Below are 23,431 nucleotides of genomic sequence, written 5' to 3' on the forward strand. Positions count from 1 at the left end.
ATTAAGCAACCAACTAGATAACAGCAGAGGTAACATATTCTGGAGAGAAGCTGATATCTAAGACTTTGTGTAGTAGATTCAGTGTAGCAGAGGACAGTGTAATGTGCATTGAGATTGAATCACTTGAGGCACACCTCCACCTTAGCTCCATGCTGCCTTGGGATGTGTGCCACAACTTCAAAATTGCAGTGTACATCCGGCATTTGCTAAGTGAAATAACCTATTCTGGCAAAGCTCCAGGTAGCAATTTAATTCAAGTCATGGTGCATGCAATTAGTGCCTGAAATCCATATGTTGGCACTTAAGGTTTTTTTACTGTCAAAATTAGTGGGTTTTGCAGATACCTTTGAAAATAAGGCTGGATGTTCTGCATCTGCAAACCAGAACAGTCTCTTTGCACAGCTTGCTGTGAACAAAGTGTGTCGACATAGTCAGCATTCACTGTGATGGGAAACCTTTATTTACCCTCGTGTTGCTGGGTTTATTAGTGCACCCACTGTCCTGTGGTAAAGTGTCCAGTTCCCAGGCAAACCCGGCTCTCACCCAGCTGCTGGGATGGTGGGTAATTCACTGCCCAACATGAGCATGGCAGGAAGTCCAGTGTGAGCCACATCCCTTCATAGGGACATACTGCCCCAGCAAATCCTGCAAATGGAGTGGCCAGGGCAGTGCCAGGGGATACTGATGTCCCTCTCCCAGCATTGGGGCCACATCTGTAAATTATACTTCTCTGAGCACCAGGGACAGGATGAATGCTTGTGGGAAATTGCCAGTCTTGTTTATAACACTGAAAATGGCTTCATAATAAGCACCTGTGAGGAGCCATGAATTAGGTACAGCCATCAAACACACGAACCTGGTTTCTGAGTGTATTTCTGGTCATTCAGGAGTCCTGCTGGTAAATGGGGACAGAGAGGAAACACCCTCATGTCTTAGTAGTCTTGGTCTGTCTTATGATTTACTGAATCTCACTGAACGTTTTGCCTAGCTTTTATAGGACTTTTTTTGGTGGCAGTAGGATTTATTCCTATGTTTTTATTAAAATTTTCCTTTTTAATGGCCGAGAGACTGCTACACGGATTGTTTAAATGTGTATGGGACTGAAGAACACAAGAAACATTTCAGAAAAAAGTCAAATTTCAAAAGTACTAGAACAGATTGAGTTTCTTAACACAAGACAGAAGTGTGTATCACACATTTGTCGGACAGAGGAGGCCCCTTGTTAGATGACAGTGCTCTCTACCCTCCTGAAATTTAACCATGCGAGAATCTCATGAGACTTAACATGGCTTAATGAATTTAATTTCATAGAGCTCCTTTGAGACAGGCAAGAGCTCCTGTGCCTGTTTTGAACAGACAATAAATTAGCCTGTGGAGCAGAATAGGATTGAGGTAAAAGAGGTTTGTCTCTGTGGAGAAACTGGAGAAATCCCTGCCTCTCTGAGCTGCAATCTGTCCTTATGGAGATTCCATGGCTGCCTTTGGTCTCCTGAGAAAGTCTTTCTATTTCTGGGGATAAGCTTCTTGTGTGGATTCCCACAGCAAGACCATGGCAAGGCCATTTCCCAGAGATTTCCTAATGTTTAGATCATTGCTATAAGACAGAGGCTGAGCTCTTACTTTGAAGAAACATGTATGTTGCATATAGTTCCTAAGTGATGGTATACATTGTCAGCTTTTTGCTATTATTTGGGCAGTTGGAGGTCAAACTACAGCTAAAACATTCATTCCGTAAATAATACAGGTTTTTTTTCTTATTTAAATTCTTCTTGTTTATTAAATCCAAATATATACCGAAATTTTGGCAGAAAGTACCATTTTTGAAAGGAAGGAAAGAAACCCTGATTCTGAATGGGCTGGGATGTGAGTGTGTGATAGATGGTGGGCATAAACCTAATGTAAAGACAAAATGAGGTATCTCTCCAGTCAACTGCCTCCATTGGCCTGTGCAGCCTCCCCATGATCCCAGCCCCTGCTTTGTACACTTTTTGTCAAGTTAGAATATCCCTTCTTTCAATCTATAACTATTTTCTTCTGTCCCCTTGTCATGCATCATGTCAGTAAAAGCATTTGCTTTGTGTTCCTGAGAATGAACCCGTACATACTGAAAAGCTCACACCAGATTTCCACCAAACTTTCTCTTCTCCAGACCAAACAGTCAGTAGGGTATGTGCTTCAGATTCTCCTCCCCATGATCATATGTATTTATTGAATCATCCTTTTATTGAGGGGCCCAAAGTTGGACAAAGCATTTCAGATGTGGTCCAATGAGAATAAATAGAAATACCTCCATCTATCTACTTGCTATGTTTCTGCAGATAATGCCCAGCAGTCTGTGAGCCTACCGTGCTGCCAGATTGCATCACTGGCAATAAATATGAGAAATACTGAAGAGATTGGCTCCACCATAACTTTCCCTGTTTTCTTGGGATTTAGTAGGCTCAAAGGCATGGCTCCTGCCTGGGGACAGCGTGACCCAGCATGACTCAGTCTGGGCCCTTCTGACATACTAATGTAGTTTGGGAGTATTAGGGAGTGAGAGAGTTCAATGATGCAAATGCAGCTGCTCAGCTCTGATACCCCCCCCAAAAAAATTCACTTCAAATTCTGATTTGTTTTCAAAGGGAAATTAGGACCTTAAGCTGATTTCAGAATTGAAAAACCTTTATCATGGTGGAACATCACCTCTCCATAGCCCATTTAAGGCTGTGGGTGCTGTGTCTGGGATATTATAACACTATGAAAGGCACTGTCACAGGGGCTATGACATGACGTACAGCAGGAAACACTCATTTGGTTTCAGCTGGACTTCAAGCTCTGGCCCCAGGAATTAATTGGGAATGCCAATATCCCAGTTCTTTAAATCAAAAAAAGATCAGTTGCAAGGAACTAAGCCAGATGCTGTGAGGTTATTTAGGAGTCCCAGTCTGTCTTGCACACGTTGCAGGACTGATGAAGTGATTTTCATCAGCTTTCTCACTCTTTGGTGTTAAGAAGACTGTCTCCTAGTTCATAAGTAATGTTCCTTAACAAAATTCCTTCCAAAAGGTAACTCAGAAGAAGATAATTCATTATCAAACAAAAATTGTCTGGCACTTTTTATTAGCAGGGAGAGGGAAGAAGGCAACACTGTTTTTAGCTTTACTCTTCTGAAAATTTAGGCAATGAAGCTGGGAAAAATATAGTGAAATATTTGCAGGAGAGTCAATAGCTGTAACACACAGAGAAACAGTGTTTAAACTGTGAAATAGTTGCATCTCCGAAATGAACATCAGTAATAAGGATGTCACAATAACATCTACAATTTCTGCAGAGGAATTGGGAATTTCTTCTTATATGCGTGTCTGTCCTGTATAATAAAAGTAAACCAGGGAGGGCATGCAGAGAAATGTGCTTTGAGAGAAGAATTTTTTTGGAAATTTTTTTTCTTATTTTCCTGCAGGGGGTGGCACAGTGAGCTGTCACATATGCACTCTGCCTCCACACAGCATTAACTGAAGTAAGCTGAGTACTAAGCTGGCACCTTGAGAAGAGACCTGTGCAGAAGACTTTGCTTTGCATGAGGAGTGCAACTGTTCCCAGAGACTTCATAAACCTGATTGTGAGTGACTCATGTCACATTTACAAAAAATCAGAAAAAAATACTAAAACTGGGATTGATGGTTCTAAAAGCATGAAATTGCTTCTGGAGTTAAAAAAACTATCATTGATGAATATGGTTATTTGAGATTCATTAACTGATGGGTGAGTCCTGGTCAGAAGGGTTAGAATGAGTGTAGGTGATGCTCAGATGTCCTTAGATAGTTCTTATTTTTGTCTACTTCTCTTGTAGTTACATCCTTGGCACACTTTATTGCTCCCTACAATTTCTGACTTTATTGCTCGCTACACCTCCTGAAAGAAGGTGGTAGACAGGTGAGGTTCATTCTCTTCTCTCATGTAACAAGTGATAGGACAAAAGGAAAGGGCCTCAAGTTGTGCCAGGGGATGTTTATATTAGACATTATGAAAAATTTCATAATGTGGTCAGGTAGTGGAATCACCATCCCTGGAGTGTTCAAAAAAATCTGTAGATGTAGCACTTGAGAACATGGTTTAGTTGTGGACTTGGCAGCCCTGGGCTAATGGTTGGAGTTGATGAACTTAAAGTTCTTTTCAAATCTTCATAATTCTATGATTCTTGGTAGGGCTTCTTCCTTCATACCTGTGATCTCAGCGGTTACTTATCCATCCCTGTAAAATCGTGTAATTTCCCCCTTGGCAAAAGGAGAAAATGGTCACTTTGAAGAAAAAAATAAATCCCAGACCCAAATCAAAAGGACTACAAAGGAATCAGTTACACTGGGATTTTCAAAGAAGCCAGCCAGAGGGAGGTACTCTCAGTCCTTTGAAATCTCTAGAAAAGAAATATCCAGTGCTCTTTGGGCACTTTGCAAATCGCAACCTAGTGGCTGTTCAGTTTCTGAATGTGGAATAGAAGAAACAAAGAGAGGAACAAACAGCAAGGATCTGGCTGAGAGGTAGCAGAGAGAGAGGCACAACAAAGATAAAGGAGGGAGAGAGTTTAAAGGAGGCACATGGAAGTTGGCAAGGGCACGTGTGGCTTAAACGCTAGTGGTAGGTGGTCAGTCTCACGGAGTAGATCTTTTAATAAGGATTTGGCTTAGTTTTCAAGCACAAAATCAGGAGAGGCTGTTGTTGCACAGTTGAATGCAAAGCTCCTCCATAAGCAGAGCACAAATGGCGTGTGTGAACTGGGGTTCCTGGTGAACCCCTGCAGCCCCCTGCACTTTTCTCCTGCCCGTATCCCCGCTGGGTCCATGCACAGTGGGACAGAACCCCATATGTTCTGGGGTTTTTTTTTTGCATGTAGTTCTTCTAAGGATTTTGCGCTATTTTCAGTGGTTATGGAAGCCACAAGCTATCGTTAAGACTTTGTTTGAAAGATGGTTTATCCTTGGAGGGAGGAAATGGATGTGATTAGCTTTCAGGCTCTGTGAGCCTTTGGCAGACTTTTGTGGCTAAGGAGAAATGACAGCCAGGAAAAGACTGCCAGTAAATGAGTACACACTCTGAATTTCATGCCAGATGGTCACTCACGGAGTGGTCTTAGCTTTTGTGATAGTGGTAATGTACCGTTAAACCTTCTCCAGTGGTTTTGTTAGAGTTTACTTGAGACACAGCAAAGAACTGAAGACAGCTGGGCACTGGTTTCTATTCTGCCATTTTTACTGGATGAGGCTCTAACTTGGAAGTGACCTTCATTACTGTGATCTGGAGGTCTTGTGAGCTGGTAGCATAAAAAAATCTTACATACACATGAATATAGTGGATAAGGAAATTGAAAGCCCAGCCCACTTAAAGTAATATCTTAATTTTTCTAAGAGATAACTGCAGGGAATGGACCCCAGTCTTCATTTTCAGAAGATGAATCCAGTTTTCAGAAACAGAGAAGAACAAATGCAGCATTTGAATAATTGCATTCCTGCTTCTGCAAGCACATTCCTGACAAGAACTGATCTAAGTGTTTTAAATATGGCATTGGGATTGGCTATGCAGGTGTTCCTTTGAAAATGAACAGTTTTTCTTTTATCCTTTTTACAATGTCACTGAACATCTCCAAGGAAAAAACATTTGAAATTTCTGTTGTAAACTAGAAAAGAGTGGATAACCTGCCTCAGATGAACACCCATGAACCCAAAAGAAATACCCTCCAAATTTTGAAGCATTCTCCTCCTGATCCCAGATTCAGATCAAGTCAGAATTTTATTTCATGAAAACAGCTTTTTTATTTTTTATTTTATCAGGAGCTTTTCCATTGACAGAGAATCCTGGCTTGAGTTTTGAGAGATCAAATGCTGTACAGATTGGGCTCACTGCTAATTCAAACACAACATCTAAAAACTAATTATCCAGATCATCATTAATGATAATAGCCTAGTCAGACCAGAAAATAATTAAGCATTCTGCATTCTCTTGTTGTTTTTAGACTCTGTAAAAAGTGCCTATTGCACATACTGACTCAGTGGGGAAGGTGTTCATTGCTGAATTACCAGCAAATTCTTTTTTCCTTAGTGGAAGGATAATGAAAGAAGTAGAAATCTGACAGCAGGAGCATCATAAAGTGATTTGGCAGACAGCTGTCCAGACAAAAAAAACAGGAGAGGGAGGGTGACAGGAGGGGAAGAAAATGTATTGAAATATAAAGAAAAATTCACAGAAGGAAAGAAAAAGTCAGAAATAATTTTTGTCTGAAGAACTCAGCACATTTTATTTCAAGGCTAAGAAACTGCACTGTGGACTGTATGATGCTTACAGCTCTGAGCAAAAGAGAAATGTTTGACAGGGCTACATCTGGAAGCATCCAGCATCCTGAGTGCTGCTTGAAAACACAGGGAATGAAGATGCTGAGCCTTGTACACACGCCTGATGAAGTATTTTGACTTTCAGCAGCGGTGCAATTCCAGTTTTTACTGGAGCTACTCTGCACAGGTGAGTGGCTCTGAAATTGGGTAGTCTCTTCTGGCGTGGCACCAAAATGCCTGGCTTTAGTGTTTCAAAGTCCTCACAACTCCAGGCTTGACTCTTCAATGTCTATTATTGTTGACAAGAATTTTCTTGTGAAATAGAAGTTGTGACTGGCTAACTTAACAGGATGAGCAGCAGGAGCAAATGGCTTAATTACATCTTTCCTAGATAGTGTGAAATCTAGGGGAAAGCTAGAAAAGAGAAACTGAAGAAGGACCAACATAATCTATGCCAAGGGAAAATAAGCAACTGAATACTTCTTTTCTAGCTGGAAAATGCTCATGTTGAAAGATTTGTGAAACTATTTTTTTATCTTTCTGAAGAACTGTTTTACAGATCTTATGTTTGAACAACTATTGGCAACTATAGGGAAGCTGTACAGAACATAGAGTATTAGTAACTATAACTATTGTTTCATTATCCTTCATAGGTTTTGAAAATATTGAATGACATACAGATAGGCATACACCTACACTGCCATTTTTACATGTACTGAATGAGAAAGTCTCTTATCAGGGCTTCCATTTCCATTGGACAGCTGCTCCAAACCAAAGATTTTGGAATATGAATCATCTATATACACTGTATTATTACATTCAATGTGCTCTGCATCCAGTCTACTGCCGTAGATATGGATTTATTCTTAGATCAGTGATTGCCAGAGACTGGCTTCAAAGGGACAGATTGACAGATGTCATGCAAGACGCCACAGGCCTGCCTGACTCCCGCAGGGTTTCTGGGAGGCAATGAAATATCTTTGCCATTTCCTCAGCTCTAACTGTACTGATGCCATTTTCCTTCTTGGCCACCTGGGCACATTCTGGGTCATGTTCCCCAGTTGTTGAACAGCACCCCCAGTTCCTTTTCTGCCGGGCAGCTTTCCACCCACTGTCCCCTTGTGTTGCAGGGGGTTGTTGCGACCCTAGTGCAACAACCTGGCACTTGACCTTGTTGAACCTCATACCACTGGCCTCAGTTCACTGATCCAGCCTGTCTAGATACCTCAGCAGAGCCTTCCTGTCCTTCAGCAGATGAACATTCTCACCCACCTTATTGTCATTCACAAGCTTACTGGGAATGTCCTCGATGCCCTCATCCAGATTATCATAAAGATATTAAACAGGGATAGTCCCAAAACTGAGCCTTGAGTGAATGGAAGTAAGATAAGGATTTATTCTTTTATTTTAAATCTAGATTGTTTAAATGACAACTGTTGCATTCATGCAGCATGGCAGGCACACATATATTCAGTATCATTTATGATTGATGAGAAAGTAGAGATCTGCACTTAAGAGTTTTAAAAGTGTCAGGAAATGCAAAGTTCAAAATAAATACCAAGACTTTTGGAAACTTTGGATACCCTCAGGATACACCATAACTAGAGGAAGTGGACAGCTGCCAGAGGTTTGAACTACAGCAAGTGTTTTGAAGAGTGAGTCAAACTAATATAAATTCAGTAAATATCATCTGCTAGATTGACCCTTAGGGTAAAGTGATCAAGCTTAGACTTGCTTTATTGACAAACTTACATACGCAGTGGTTCTCTCACTGTAACTGCAGATGAACAATTCTCACCTGATGGTGCTCCTGTGACTTACCTGTATGGAGACGCTGCTGTAGGAACCGCCTATGACTCCTGCAATGAGCAACGGCAAATTCTCCTGGATGGCATATGAGCCGTCAGGGCACATATACTCTGTTTCATCCACTTTAGTCAAAGATGCCCTGACAAACTCCAAAGACTGTTCTAAGGCATATGTATCCCTGGAACACGTGTCCAAGATGTGAACTCCAAGCTTAATTCCCGGAAGCAAGTAGTTGTCGTTGTTGATTTCATCAATAGCAAACAGCATGGCCTCCAAGCGCTGGATGCCTCGGTCTTCATTGATTCTCCCACATTCTTCTATCCCAGTGCCTTTCTCCTTGATTGGGAATAAACCACCTAAGACCAGGTCTCCTTCTATCTTAATTTCCTTCCTTACAAAGCTGTGGTCACTTAGGGAAAGGAAAACTCCTTTGGAAAAAAAAGCTAGCGCAAGGACTTGGAGTCTGGTCAACATCTTCATTGGTCCTGTTTTAGCAGCTCCAAGAAACACTGGTGGGAGCAAAAGTGCTCTTCAGTCCTTCTGATCCATTGCCAAATATAAAGTGCTGTCCCACAAGCCAGTGAAGAACAAGCGAAGTCTTTCCACTGGACCTCTAAAGAAGAGATAGAAGGAATTAGAAAAGGCATAAGGAGACATGAAGATGTGAGATGCCTTAATCATGAAACCACCCTTCCTTAAGGCAAAAAAGACACTCTTTGCAAGCAAATTAAGGTAAATACAAAAGTAAATAAGAGAGACATGAAAGAGAAAAAGAAGAGACGTGACAAGGAGGAGTCTCGTGTCTGATGTTTGCTCAGGGCATGAAAATGCTTACGGCTGGACTTGCTCTCTTTAATGTTAATCACAGTTCAGTGCTCGGATCAAAGGGAGGACACAGCAGTGATGCATGTACTTAGGACATGATTTTACTCTCACTAAGGTCAGAACAGTTTGCCAATGACCTTAAAAGGAGAAAAATCAAGCCTCAGAGTGAAGATAACGTTGTAACAATTTTGTAAATAAACAACATACATGAAGTCTATTTATACAACAAAGATGCATGACTTGTCCATAGACTCCTTGACAATATCTCTTCAAATATGTTGAAGTGGCTGCCTTTTGATCTCCCAATCCTGAGATAAATTGTGTGGTAATAGTTAAATAGATCACTTCAATAATTCACTTCTGTACTTACTGTTTCCTTAACAGAGTATGTACTATTATTAGAGTTGCAGAGTTATTTATAATTTAGAAACACTTAGCACAAAGAAATTGAAATAAGCAACAATTAAGATTTAACATTGACTAATGGATGAATACACTTATTGCAAGGCAGCTGTTTATCCTAGTACAATTTCCATGTTGCTGTACCAAATTGTGTGAAAGGAGAGCTTTTTATTCATATTTATTCCAACATTGTTCTCTCATAAATAAGTAATGGTTCAGATGCACTGTTAAAGGTCTCTCTCTCCTATTGTAGTAGTCTGAGCTGCAGACTCTCTCAGCAGAATTTTCCATTCAGAAATAAGTGATATGACAATGGAAAACAAGCTTCCTCATCCCAAAGTGAGCTAGTTTGCTTATCACCTGTGTTTTTATTAAACAGGTCGAGAAAATATATTTTCTGGTAATGTTAAGAGAAGTAATGATGTTGACTGTATTCAGCAGTACTTTCTGTATCAGACTTAGTACTATAATTTACCAAATATTATTCAAGTGTATACAGGGCATCTAAAATGGTGATACTATCCCACTGGAAATCATTACCAGACAAAAAGGTGGCATTTGTCACATAAATGGCTGTGTTGTTAATAATTCAGTTGAGTTGACTTCCATTATTTTCATCACTAATCCACCATTTGGATAAAAACAGGACTTGGGATTTTTTTTTTTTAATGCAATATCCATCTTTTTTACTTCTGTGGTTTCTGCTGTCACTTTATCTCAGCAAATATTCACACATATATCCTTATAACACTGTAAAAATATTTGTTTTCCCTGTTTTTCACTTGGGGGAAAAAGAGACACAGAAAGATGAAATAAAATTCTCAGAAGATTCTAAATGCAGAGTATGATTTGCTCGGCACTCACAATCACTATCAAACTTTGGAAAGGTCTCTGTTTCCCTTTAGGAATTGAAGAACATGCTTTCAACCATGCCCTGAACCCTCTGGTTCCCACTGAGGCACTGACTCTGAAAAACTTCCTAAACAAGCCGGTGTCTTTTCCAAGCCTGTTCCTGAGTGATTTACCTAAGGTCATCAGCACAGCCAAGAATCAAACTTTGATCTTTTCCAGTACTCCTCTGATACCTAAAAAATAAACCTCCCTTGTTTCCCACCGCTCCTTCTGGCTTTTATGACAGTCTTTTATAAGGTCGTATTAAAAATCTGCTTTCAGCAGCCCTTCAACGCTACCAGGAACAACTGAGTTACCCAAGGAAAAGTCTTGTAACTGGAGTTTTCTATAAGGTTTTCTAAAACTGTCCTGGGACAGAGTTACAGTGGATTTACCCTGAACAGCAGGGAGAATGTCCTCATCCCCTTGACTCCTTCACAGGAGCTGGTTTCTCCAAATGGCATCACCCTTCACCTTGCACCTCCTCTGTCTCAGGACTCTGTGTGTCTATGATACATCAGCAAGAAAGTTTAAAAAGGTAGCAAAAATTATTTCAACCTTGCACATAGAGAACTAATTTCCCCTGCAAAGAACACAAAGGATTTCTATTTCTATCATTTAAGCTTGTTACAGTGGTACTAGTGAGCAAAAATGGAATCAGTGATGGCACAGCAGAGGATCAGTCCCTGTAGAAGTCAAGGGGCAATCAGAGAAGGCAAAGATTGGGAATAGAGAAGGTAAAGATTGGGAATAGAGAAAGCAAAGATTGGGAATAGGTATGACCATTACTCTGTTTATTCCTTGCCACTTTGTGTTGACCTCATCATTCTGAAAGTGTCCAGGGATACGAAAGGAGAAGACAGCGGGAACCCCACCTGAGTTGGAGAACACAGAACACTCATCCCCATGATCCTGCTCTATCTGGAAATAAAGGGACACTGCTTGGTAAGGGATGCCCATGGGTGGGGGCCACCTAACTACACCAATTGTCTTACCCTCCTCACAAGGCAATGTCTGTGCAGCTCTTTTTACAGGGGCTTTGAGGCTGTAGGGAGACCCCCCCGGACATAGAGTACTGCTTCCCAGGAAAACATGACAATCCTACTTTCTGTGTTCAAATCCTATGTTTATGAATGGGAGACAGTTGCCAAAAACACAGCTTAGGGTATCAAATGTGCTTCTCTCCCTCTGCCTTGGTAGCCTGTGCACTGTGTAGTGCATCACAGAGTCCTGCTGAGGACCAGGGATGCTGAGCAGAGGTTGGGGAGTGAAGGTATTAATGTAAAGGCTGATTTGTCAGGAGAGGTTTCCCCTTTGGGCTGTGAGGGAGGGATGCTTCCAGGATTTCTCAGTGCTGGGACTCTTGAAGGAAGCTATGAGGTAGATTTGGGTGGCCAGTGAGCAGCATCACTATGGTGACACTGAACAGACAGCTTGATGTGAAGAAGGAAGACTATTTTAAAGCAGATCACCAAGATGGGCTAGGAGTTCAGTTCCTCTCCTGCTCTCTCTGGTGTGCACCTCCCACATGTTTTCTCTGCATCTTGCATAACTCATGACTATATATAGAAATATTTTGTACCTATTCTGGGCTGATACAGCCCATATTCCTCCCCTTAAACATGATGGAGGTGCCACTTGCTATTTCCTATCAGAAGTGCTCTCACTATAGTGACCACTCCAATTCAGTTTTGCAGTACCCTCTTCTACTAAAAGCACGTTTCTGGGACATTTCAAAAAGAAGCACCTGTTGATCAAGCTGCAATTCTTTAATTTTTCATTTATATTTAAAGTTTTAACATCAGCTACAGGCAGAGTTGTGTTGTTTTAGCTGTTCTTTTAACATTAAAAATTCCAGCCCTATAGACTGGTGGAAATAGAAGTAGGGTCTGGGTGTTGAAGTCATCCAAATACCAAAATGAGAAACAAACAGGCTGAAGGAGAAAAGTTTCCATGTTTGAATCAGAGGGTGTCTGCCAGCTGCCCTATGTGAACTTTAGCCAGCAGTACTCAGCTTGTGAAACACCTTAATCTGGCACTTCGGAGCCCCTTCTCTTTCCACCATCAAAAGTCCACAGGGGAAAGGTACCTCTGCCCTTGGGGGACACTGTCAGCACTTCCCTCAGTAAAAGCAACTCACTTATTTGTGTACAATAGCAGCTGTGCTGCTCTCATTGAAAATCCCATTCCCTCTAGGTTTGAATCATCAGTTTTGGTGGACTATTTCTGTGCATGTGAAAAGTTGATTACACAAATTTACTATTTCTTGGTGTAAGTTTGCTTATTTACTAAGGATTGGCACATTTCTGTTCCTGTGAAGGCAAACTGGAATGAGAAAGATGATGTCTGGGGTTTCTGCATTTAGTGTCCCACTGGTATCATCTCCAAACTAAATCTGTCTTCCAGACTCACAAAACAGCTCTGGTCCTCTACAGACTTTCTGTCTGCAGCTCACAGAGTAGGTCCACCTGTGCTGTTGGTTCAGAGATGAATTCTTATCACACTGTTTTCAGTCTATTTTTCTAGTAGGTACCAAAATCCAAAAAGAATTGCAGTTGAATCTTTCATTTATCCAGATGACTTACAAATTGAAATCATTGCTTACACATCAATGATAATTTTGTTGATACCTTCCAGCATATCACCAGTGCTTGGCACTGGCAATTCAGCATCCAGCAGCCAAACACTTTCCAATTTTCCACTTATAAGGATAGAATAGGAAACCTTACTGAGAGTTGAGGCACTAGAGATCTCCCAGCTATTTTTCAACACCATTAGCTAACAAATGGGACAATCTACTGAGCTAAAACTCTGGAGAGATTTTCTCTCTTCCTTACCATGTGCTATATCCTGAATTCCCCCACGTTTGTTCTCCTTCACAGTATTTTGTGGGGCTCATCTGTTTATGCAGCTTCCTGACAAAGGATGCAACAAGAGCTGATGTTGGTGCTGGAGATTATGTTTAATCTTTATTGTGGGTGGCTCCACCCTGGCAGTCATGGGTTTATACGGCATTACCCAAGACTGTAATGTAATATTATGATGCCTGGAGCCATATGTTAACGTGGTATCACCTGCCATCCTTTGTAAGCTTTCTTTGGAGAAGAACCACACTCAGTATAAGGTCAAAGAAGAGGTTCCCACACCTGTGCTCCCGCGGCATTTTACAACATCGAAGATTATAGTTTCATCAATAGATCTTTCTCCAAGGTCATCCCATAAGAGAAGTATCTTTCCCTGAGCCCTTGCTATGCCCTACAAATTTTATCCTAGGGAAGTAGATTTCTAAAACAATTCCAATTTCAGCTCAAAATTCTGGTGCATCTTTCATGACTGACACAAGAAGCTCATCCAACACATTTATCATGTTTATATGTGTTCTGCCAGAACTTTACCTTAATGCCTGATGAGAATTGCACTGAAATATGTCTTATTTCATTGGAAAAAAGTGATAGACAAGCTTGAGTCTCCTCACCAATTAGAATTAGAGATGCCATAACCTTTGGAAGAGAAATATTTGTAAAGGAACCAAGAATTATAGTGACAACTACGTGCCAGGTACACAAATTGCTCACATCCTGATTCTGTCTGGCTGAAATCTGATAGCTTAAATCAGGACGTAAAGGAAAAAACAAAACAAAACAAACCAGTAAAAAATTGCAGAAAGGTAAGGTAGGGAAGACAAGTAAATTTCCTCTGTGGAAATAGAGAAGTTTGTTCATGAAATGTTAATAAGATGCTAACACATAAATTTTCTGCAAATGAATCAAAGCACTTTAAATTTCAATTGTTGGCTGTTATATATAGGATTTTTTTTTCTTTCTTTGTGAAAAATGACAAAAATGGCTTTCCAACTGGGTGATTTTGTGCCTTTCATTTCATGTTGGAAATCCACACAGGAAAAACATTAATTAATACAAGAACCACTGCCAGCAGCATGAGACTAGAAGCCATACAAGTTTATACCATGCCTAGCATATTGTAGAAGAGTTTGAAAAGCCCTAAAAATTTAGGGCCAATTTCAGTATAAAGACATATAAAGCAAGAGATGATATGTCAGTGCAGAAGTAGATCATCGGTCTTAAAATAAAAACTTATATTCTGTTACTTTAGAACAAGAAGAAAAATTCAGAACACTGTGTTACTGTTTGTACTGTGTTAGCATCAACAAGGATGCTTTATGTTTTCTACAGTGTCAACATACAACAGATGCCCAGCCCTCTCCTCAGAGATCTATGATCCTGTTTCAAAAAAAGAGAATTTAAAATATTAATCACGCAGGAAAACAGATGTCTCTGACATGCTACTCCTTAAGTTTCTGGATATTAAATATCTCTATAGAATAGAACTAGGTGTATTAATTTAGCCTGGTGAGGAACAAGGAGACCCCGAAGATTGCCAGACATTAATGTGGTGTGGAAATACAGGTATTTGTTACCTGTTAAATTACATGAATGCATTTGGCACTAGCTGAGTCCTTCTAAAGTGAGTTTGATCTCAGGAGAGGGAGCCACAATGAGCAGACCACCAGAGCTGGAGATCTGGGTCAGGTCATGCAGGCTCCTAACTCGTTAAGAGTTTCTCCATACTTTGACAATAAATATATTCAAGTGTATTGAGAAGACCAGCCATGAGCCCGAGGCTTCGTGCCATCTGGACAATTTGTGGTGTAATGATCTTGATGTAATGCAGGGCTAGACCTCTGGAAGTCTCACCATCTTCCCGTCTGTCTTCTTTGGATTGAGCTGAATCCTACTGCTTTTTGTCCATCTGCTTATTTCTTCCAGGCACTGGTGACAGCTGAAAGCCCACCAGCAGAGACAGCAACAAACAGGCAGTAAGTGCTGTCTGCTTATTGATTGCATGTTAGTCAACTTTAGTCTCAGTCTCCATGTGTGGTCCCGGAAAGACGCAGAAGAGGAAAAACGGGAGTATAAAGACTCTGAGGACAAAGGAGCAGCTGGCTTCTGTGACCTGTGGATGTCACAGCAATTATTCCTACTTAGGTGATGTGGGGGTACCTTCACCATGCTAAGGTCAGCAATGTTAAATGTTGGGTGAGAGTGGTAATAGCACAAGTGCAGAGTAGTCTTGCCCAAAGTGAACCATGATGTTTTCAGAGTCATGTCCTGGGATGAAACATTTAGCTAAGAGAAGCTTTAACAGTTGTTAATGCAAGTGAGGCTTAACTAAGTGATATTAACACCAACCAAAGTATAGCCCCCCTAGGGAGTATCTGTGCATTTAGTCTTTAGATATGTATTTAGCCTTTCCCTCTAAATTGATTCTTAAGCATCTGTTTTTTTCTGCTCTCACAGAGATAATTTCTGCCTAGTGCCTCTAATCTCTTAGCTCTCTGCAGCACCTGCAGGGTTTTCCTTGAGGCTGGATCTCCCTGTGAGTCTCCCTCTGTGCTCCAGCCGAGGTGCTCTGCCTGGGCATTCTTGGCTCACTCCAAATGGCATCAGCATGAGCTGTCAGATTTCACTCTCATCACTCCTCTGCCAAGATGTTTCCCTCACATTGCAGCAACATGGGCAAAATATGGCTGAGCCTCTGCATATGTGGAGGGCAGAGAGTCCTTTCTCACTATGGCTTCTGCTGGAGCTCAATCTGGCTGCCAGCACAGCCAGCCTCAGAGTCACACTGGCCCCACAGAGCAGCAGAGTGTGCACTCTTTCTCTTCTCTGTCTCTATGTGGGATGACTTCTGCTGCCACCCGGTCTGCTCTTATGGGATGCAATCCTGGCCTGGATCCCCAAGGAGCAGCACCTGGCTTGGTGCTCTCCACATCATTGTTCAGGATAGGAGAAAATGGAATAGCAAAGGTGATGGCCAGCAGTGGGCAAAGCCCCCTCTGTGACTCCTTCTTCCTGCCCCAACTTAGTGATAAGTCAAATAAAAGCCCTCCCAGGTTGGTGCTCGCATCCCTGTCTGGTCTGAGCTGTATCTCCCAGTTTGCCACAGCAGTATCTAACACTCAGTGGGAAATTTTCCAAGTTAAGATGGCTCTTCTCATTTGTTGATCAAGGCAATATTTCTTCCTCTGACATATCCACAGCAAGCACTTTAGATCAGGAGCTGTTTCTTTGCCTGTGGCTGCACAGTGCTTGTCTCATCACCACTGACCGTTCACTGATGAGATTTGATCTGCCTAATTTACACACCAACATATGGCAACATTTTAGCCACCTTTGACCTCCACCAGGAGAATCTCCTGCCTATTCTGGTTTAAGAAAGACACCAGGTGTCTCTGGGACCCCCAAAGGCACAGAAATATTTCTAATGAAAATGTAGGCACTTGCTTTAGGCAGATTGGTTCACTGAGCATCTACAACATGAGGTCAAGGTAGGTACCTGATTACACAGACAGGGTTTCACCTCCTGGCTACCTGTTTTGTTGTGATCTTGGTAACAACACAAAGCAACAGAAAGCGATCAAAACATGGAAAAAGTGTTTAGGTTTTTACGGAAAGAATTGTTTAGCAGTGTATTGTAGCTTATTACTGCTTATCTGCTTTTATTAGGTTTTTTTTTTTTTAACACAAAAGGATTAAAAATTTAACAACAGTAGCCTCTCTTGACATGATCCTTTCCTCTCCCCTCCTCCCCACCAGAGCCCAGACTGGTAACTCTTCCATCACATGAATGTTACCTCCAGGCTACAGCATTCAGTGGAGTGTGAAATCACAATTAACAGAGCAAGTGTTTTGTAAGTGAGCAGAGACGGCCACAAATTACATCCTGCTATTAGCTGATTTTAGAACAACATTGTTGAACAGCTTCATGATTACTGGGCTGTGGTGTGTATTAAAAAAACATTAATAAAACATAATTGATTGTGAATTGTGCTTACTGCCTTTATAGTTTTAATCACAAAAGTCACAGAAGTTTACTGGAAACAAGAGCTTTCCTCAGCTATTTATGTTAACTGGATTGCTCTAAAAATTTTACATAACTTGATTTGCAGCTGTTGTAAATCAGTAAATACTGAAACCTATGGGGTTTGCTGACTGATGCATTTTTCTTTTCCATTTGGCAAAGAAAGGTACGAGGCTGCCTTACCTCTGCTAGAAAGTACCACTGGGAGTGTGATGGAAACAATATCCTCAGTCTCTCAGACCTGCCACACACCCAGCATGCCCTTAGATGCCTGTAATACCACTGATAGGGAAAGAGCTGGTGCTTTCTATTTACCAAGAAACAAGCAAATACAAAGATATACTTCAAAAATATTCACATTTATGTCTCTCTTTTGGGCCCCAAATTATTTTCAAACCTTAAACGTTGTACTCTTACAGGAACCCAGAAATGTTTAATTCTGATCTGTGACCCTCTCTGGGTTCATGGAGGGACAAGGTATATCGCAGAGGTTTATGGCTACATTTTTCAAACTTGAATGCCCTGCTATGAACTAATGACTTTAAAATGGCCATTAACAATCAGTCTACTGTGGGACTTTGACAGAATTCAGGTCCCAACCAGTGATGCAGACTTTCTGCTCTTCTGCATCAGTTAGTGCTATGGGGATCTAAATCTCACTCTCAGGCTGAGAATTCCCAAAACACTTAACTTCAGGCACTGCCTGCACTTGCTGGTCAAGGTGACACCTAACTCCACTTAGAAGCCAAATTTAGTCAGAGGAAGACTAACCTCTGCCAAAGTCCTTGGGGAAATAGGCTCAGGGACGTGGGCAGGATCTTGCCCTACCTGTAAGAATTTAAGCTCGTAAAGTTTTCTCACCCTGCAGAGTGGTGGCAGAAAGTGAAGGAATAACCCTCATAAGTTCTGAATCTGTCCAGCTGTAACTACCAGAAGTGCTATTGCTATGAGTGCAGAAAAATGTTAGAAGTGAACCTGAAATGAGGTAATACAATGCCTGCATTATTTATTGACTTTTTGTCAGCCTGTGCCCTGGCAAACAAACTTGTATAAACAGTGGGAGTAGACTGCTGAAAAGCATTTCCTGTTAAAGAGCTAGCAGCAAGGGTTATTTTTAATGAAAATAAACCAGAGAAAGAAAATTTTTCCTGTTTCTGCAAAGATTTATCTCATGCAGGCAGTAACAAACATACCTTGTCCTGACCAAAGGAGTGACTTCTACTGCTATGAAATGAAATGTAAGTCAGTTACCACTCAAACTCATTTCTCTTAAGAACTCAGATCTTTGCAGGTGTATCCTGGAACAAACAACTGCAATCTGCAGCAAGCTTCTCCTTATTCCATACCACCTGTCCGTGCCTCAGATCTGGTGTTTGCTTGTCTCCTTTCATGTAGCTCCACAGCAGTGTATCTACATGCAAACATATATTTTTATGTAAAGAGCCAGAACCTCACTCCCCCAACACATTCTCTGCCTTCTCTCACTGTAAATGGCCATTGCTATGGCAACACTGCTTAACTCAAAATTTAGAGAGGTACTTAGCACAAATAATGAAAGAAGACGTGGGACTGTATTCTGGGTAAAACCACACAGTTTGATAGCCCATTGTGACTCCATTCACCAATTGTTTCAGGACACCCTGAGGACCTTGCCTCCTGTGGCGTGGCACCTTCTGCCCTGCAAGGTTCAGGAAACAGCCTTCTCTAACACGGGTTTTGTCTTTGTTCTTTTCTGTGCTGACAGTAAATAGCATCTCCCCACAGATCAGCCACAGCCTGGTGCTCAATACCTCTGCCAGAATACTTCGTGGTCTGATAGTGAGAGGGGGGAATTCCTTGCTAATGAAGGGAAGGAAAGACACAGGCCCTATTTAAGAATATCTTGAAAACTGCTGGTGTTCTGCATCAGTATGCCTGGCATCAGATGAAGGCCCCGCTGGATTGCAGGATAAAGTATACTCCATGTCTGTGACTCTTCTTGCAAGGAGTTGCTCTGTGGTGCCAAATCTCAGACATCATGACAAAGAAGAAGAAAGACCAGCATGAAAAATCTCAGCAACTCACATCTTTCTTAACCTGTACAAACTTTATCCTATGTTCTTACATATGGCCACATGTTATATAAGGAAATGAAAGATCGACAAGAAAGCTGGAGAGGGACTTTCTAGGAGGGCATGTAGTGATAGGACAAGGGAGAACGGCTTTGAATTGAGAGGGACCAGATTTACATTAGATACAGAGAAGAAATTCTTCACTATGAAGATGGTGAGGCACTGGAACAGGCTTCCCAGAGAAGTTTTGGACTCCTCATTCCTAGAATTTTAGACATTTAAAGTGAGGTTCCCTCTTTGGTTTCCTTTACAATAGATGGATGGAGATAGGAACTTCTAAATGGCAATTCCTGCCCTGGGTGGGATAAAATGCTTTCTACAGATGCTGCCTCCACTGTGGAAAACAGGAGCTTAGGGTGAAAATAACTCTAACTTCAGCAACTTTAAAGCCTAAAGCTAAGCAGGATGAACCTTGGTCTTAACTGTGCTCCTTTCATCGCTCACTGGAGACAGACAGAGTTTTGGTCAAAGAAGAGTTAAACATGTTTTGCATGGATGTTTGTATAAAGGTTTATTATTTCTGGGAATGTACAGTCCACTCTAGGGATGTACTCCTGCCTCACTCCGGGAGGAGTTAGATCTGATTTATTTTGGGAGGGCCAGGGCTGGATATTCTTTCTGTGTGGCCCGTGTGCCTTGTAATAACAAGCTTTCTTGTTATTACAATTCTCATTGCAATCTAAGATTAATACTTGTTTCCTAAATTTCACCAAGGCCAGCATGAATGAATAATAATCCCATTAAAGAATTCAGGAACTGGCCAAGAGTCACTAGTTGTATTTGTTAACGAAACTGAACCAGAGGTATGGATTTCATTGTTTGCCTGCACTTTCTGGCTTTGATCAGGGAGAAATTCCATGTTTGCCAACATTTCTACTGACCACAGGAAATCCAGCAGAACCATCCACATGGCAGCAGGCATGCAATGAATGTTATTCTGTGATAATTGCCCCAAATTCAAGCAGTGATTGAAAAATGTGAGCTGAGAAACCACAAGGCCAGGTGCATGAGAAAAAAGTAGGTTAGGAACTGTACATGCCAGATTGTGAACCAGGCTGCACTCCCCTCAAGGGCATATTCTTCCAGTCCCACAGCTTGTTTCACAGAGAGAAAGATGATGGTGAAGAACCCACTCTGCAGATCCTCTGTTCTTCCCAGGGCTGTGGTGTTACCCATGTGTCAGCCCCATGGCTCTGGGAGCCAAATGGCCCTACATAACGGGGGAGGAACTGCAGAGGTGTCTTTGAGCAAGGAAACAGCAGCCCTGGATGTGGCTCTGCTCCAGCAGTAGCTCAGCAGCTCAGGGCATTGCTGAGCCTGGGGACAAATTCTGTGGATCTCACTGACTGTGCTTGGGAAGAGGGGACTTATGGAAGGATGACAAGCATGGAAATGTGAAGGAATTTGAGGGGAAATTTTGAAATTCGCTTTCTAGGGCAGAATGATAGCTTTGACAAAATCCTAGACCTTTAAGCTACATGACAGTTTGCAGGGAAAAAGAAGTGCAGTTCTCTAAGTTTTTAATTAAATGTGCTTTTTAGGACTATCACACACTGTTTGGCAACAAGCAGTGAAATACACTCCCTTCGTGGCTCAGGCCCAGCTGCTTTTTTCGCAGGAAAGCAAGATCAGCATGGCCAACATCCTCTGTCTTTTCCTTTTCCACACAGAAATGAAAAATATACATGGGAAACAGTGGAGTCCTGCGAAAACAGGTGACAACATTTAAAATGGGAAATCCTATGGCCTCTCTCCAACGTTAAAATGAAGACAACACTTGAGTAACAGCCTACTTTTATCACAGGCTGCACGTTCTCAGTATGTCCTAGTGGGTTGCAGAACAGACATCATCTACAATATGAAGGTGTCATAGTCATCCTGACCTAAGGATTTCTCAGTGGTTTGGATAAGCTACTGAATATTTGGCGGTGCTCTACCACTAACTTTTCTGTCTAAAACAAGGCCACAAGGTGTGAAATCAGGGTTTACTGAATCCAGAGCCAAGCTTTCACTGATGTCAGTCAAACACAGGCTATCCTCAGGTGACACTTGAGTTTCAGTTTGACTGATTTTTTTCTGACATTGCATAAGACCAGGGCATTTTATTTTTTCCAAGGCAGATACTGACAGTTTCCAGCTGATATAAGATAGGTTACAACAGTGATACAGCCCATCTGAACAAAGGACTTTCAACAAAGTCTGTTTGCCTGTGGTTTTCTCCCACAGGAGAAAATCTGGGAGGATTTTCTGATGTCTGCTGTGTGGCTGAGTTCACTCTTCAGCCTTTCTTTATCAGTGGGATTTTAATCTCATTCTTCATTCCTTTATTGAGCCACCTTCCTTTCCTCCAAAGGAAACCTGTAACAGATTAATGTCTCCAAGATCTGTATTTTCTACAATTTTGTTGAAACTGGCTAGTATTCAAATTTTATTGGAACTGACAGTTGATGAAATTGCATAAGCCCTATTTCCTTAGGAAAACAGCCTTCAAATGACCAGGGCATGCTTTGAGAACTCTTCTATCCTTGCAATGTCCCAAGCTCTAACTTTTAAACCTCCTCTATTGTTATGTAAACCAAAAGCACAGCTTTACTCCTGGATTAGTCAATTATAGGACATGATTCATCTAATATATCTTAGACATTGGAATAGGATGAAATAAATTTCACCCAACTGGATCTATTTCTCTCCATGACAGCGAACAGGGTCTATAGAATGGAACAATGAAATTTTCTGCATGGAGTCTACTCTTCAGACTCTCATTTAGTCAATGAGACCAACAAGGCCAAAAGGTACCTTGGCATGCAGTTAATTTCACAGACTCACAGAATCATGGAATGGATCAGGTTGGTAGGGACCATAGTGGGTCATCTGGTCCAACCTCCCTGCTCAAGCAGGCTCATCCACTTCTTGAATATCTCCAGTGAAGGAGACTTCACAACCTCTCTGGCCGATCTGTTCTCATGCACAGCCACTTGCACACTAAAGAAATTCTTCCTAATATTCAGGGGCAACTTTCTGTGCATCGGTTTCTGCCCGATGCCTCTTGTCCTCTTGCAAGGCTAAATAGGCCCAGCTCCCTCAGCCTGTCCTTGTAAGAGAGATGCTCCAGTCCCCTAATCTTTGTTGCCCTTCTCTGGACCTGCTGCAAGAGTCTCATGTCTCTCTTGAGCTGAGAAAACCAGAACTGGACATAGCAGCTCCAGGTCTCACCAGGGCTGAGTAGAGGGGCAGGCTCACCTCCCTTGACCTGCTGGCAATGCTCTTCCCAGTGCACCCCAGGATACCATTGGCTTCCTTGGCCCCCAGGGCAGGGCACACTGCTGGCTCAGGGACAGCTTGTTCACCAAAACCCTCAGGTCCTTTCTATTTTAGGCTGATTCACACCCTGCACTCTATTGACTGTATTGATGAAATCCACAAAGAGTCAGTTAGTTCACCAGTAGACGTCAACAACAAAGCTAAGATGGATTAGATAAGATGGGTAAGATGGTCTAGATAAGATGGATTCCCCTTCATGCTCTCTTAAAATTTCAGTCTAGCTAAGGATTGGTCCCTCTGTCACATTATTTTAATGTTGTCAGGCCCTGACAGCATCAGACCTTGTACCTTAGTACTAAAAGCCCCCCTCTGTGAATAGGAGTAATACCATATGAAACAGGGAGAACTCACATTTTGCAAATCCATTCTCTCTGTGGACAGTGTTTCAGTTTCATTTTGGGATCATTGATTTGCTGGCTTCGAGCTGTTTTCTTCATCAGGCCCAGAGGATAAGCTTTTTTTGCACTGCATCTTTCTCTCTTCTATGGCTAATGCTAGTTTATTCTCCTTCAAATCTTATGTAAAGCTTTTACAGGAGAATACATCTGTGATATGCTCTTCTGGTGGTTTTCTTTTTGAAAAATATGAATAAACCAGAATAAACTAGAAGGTTGTCAGTGTATTTTGCAGATTATCCGTGTTCCAACTCTACTCACAGGAAAATGCAAAGTCGATTAAAACCCACCCAGTGCAATAAATATGTTTTTTGATTCTGTCAGCATGGCTAAAGATGAAAGCTAATGGCAAATCCATAATACAGTCACACAGATCAAATGATCTATCAATCCATAAGCTTGCATTCATGAGAGATAAATGCTTTTATTATCTTCACAGCGTGCCCCAGTTAGTCCAGCATGAACTTGGTGAGTTAACTTGGCATTCTGC

At 41.6% G+C, this 23,431-nt stretch overlaps 1 protein-coding gene across 5 annotated transcripts in view; it reads right to left on the minus strand.

The window, feature by feature from the left end:
• GRM3 (glutamate metabotropic receptor 3) overlaps positions 1-23,431 on the minus strand; it is a 104,597-nt gene that overhangs the window by 37,232 nt on the left and 43,934 nt on the right. For all 5 annotated transcript variants that reach the window (XM_032688598.1, XM_032688600.1, XM_032688596.1 and 2 more), the window contains one exon: positions 8,127-8,727. In XM_032688598.1, the coding sequence (XP_032544489.1) occupies positions 8,127-8,594 (468 nt within the window). In that variant the 5' untranslated portion in view covers positions 8,595-8,727. The remainder of the gene's footprint in view (positions 1-8,126; positions 8,728-23,431) is intronic.

The sequence above is a fragment of the Chiroxiphia lanceolata genome, chromosome 5 (assembly GCF_009829145.1).
Source record: "Chiroxiphia lanceolata isolate bChiLan1 chromosome 5, bChiLan1.pri, whole genome shotgun sequence".
Taxonomy (NCBI): domain Eukaryota; kingdom Metazoa; phylum Chordata; class Aves; order Passeriformes; family Pipridae; genus Chiroxiphia; species Chiroxiphia lanceolata.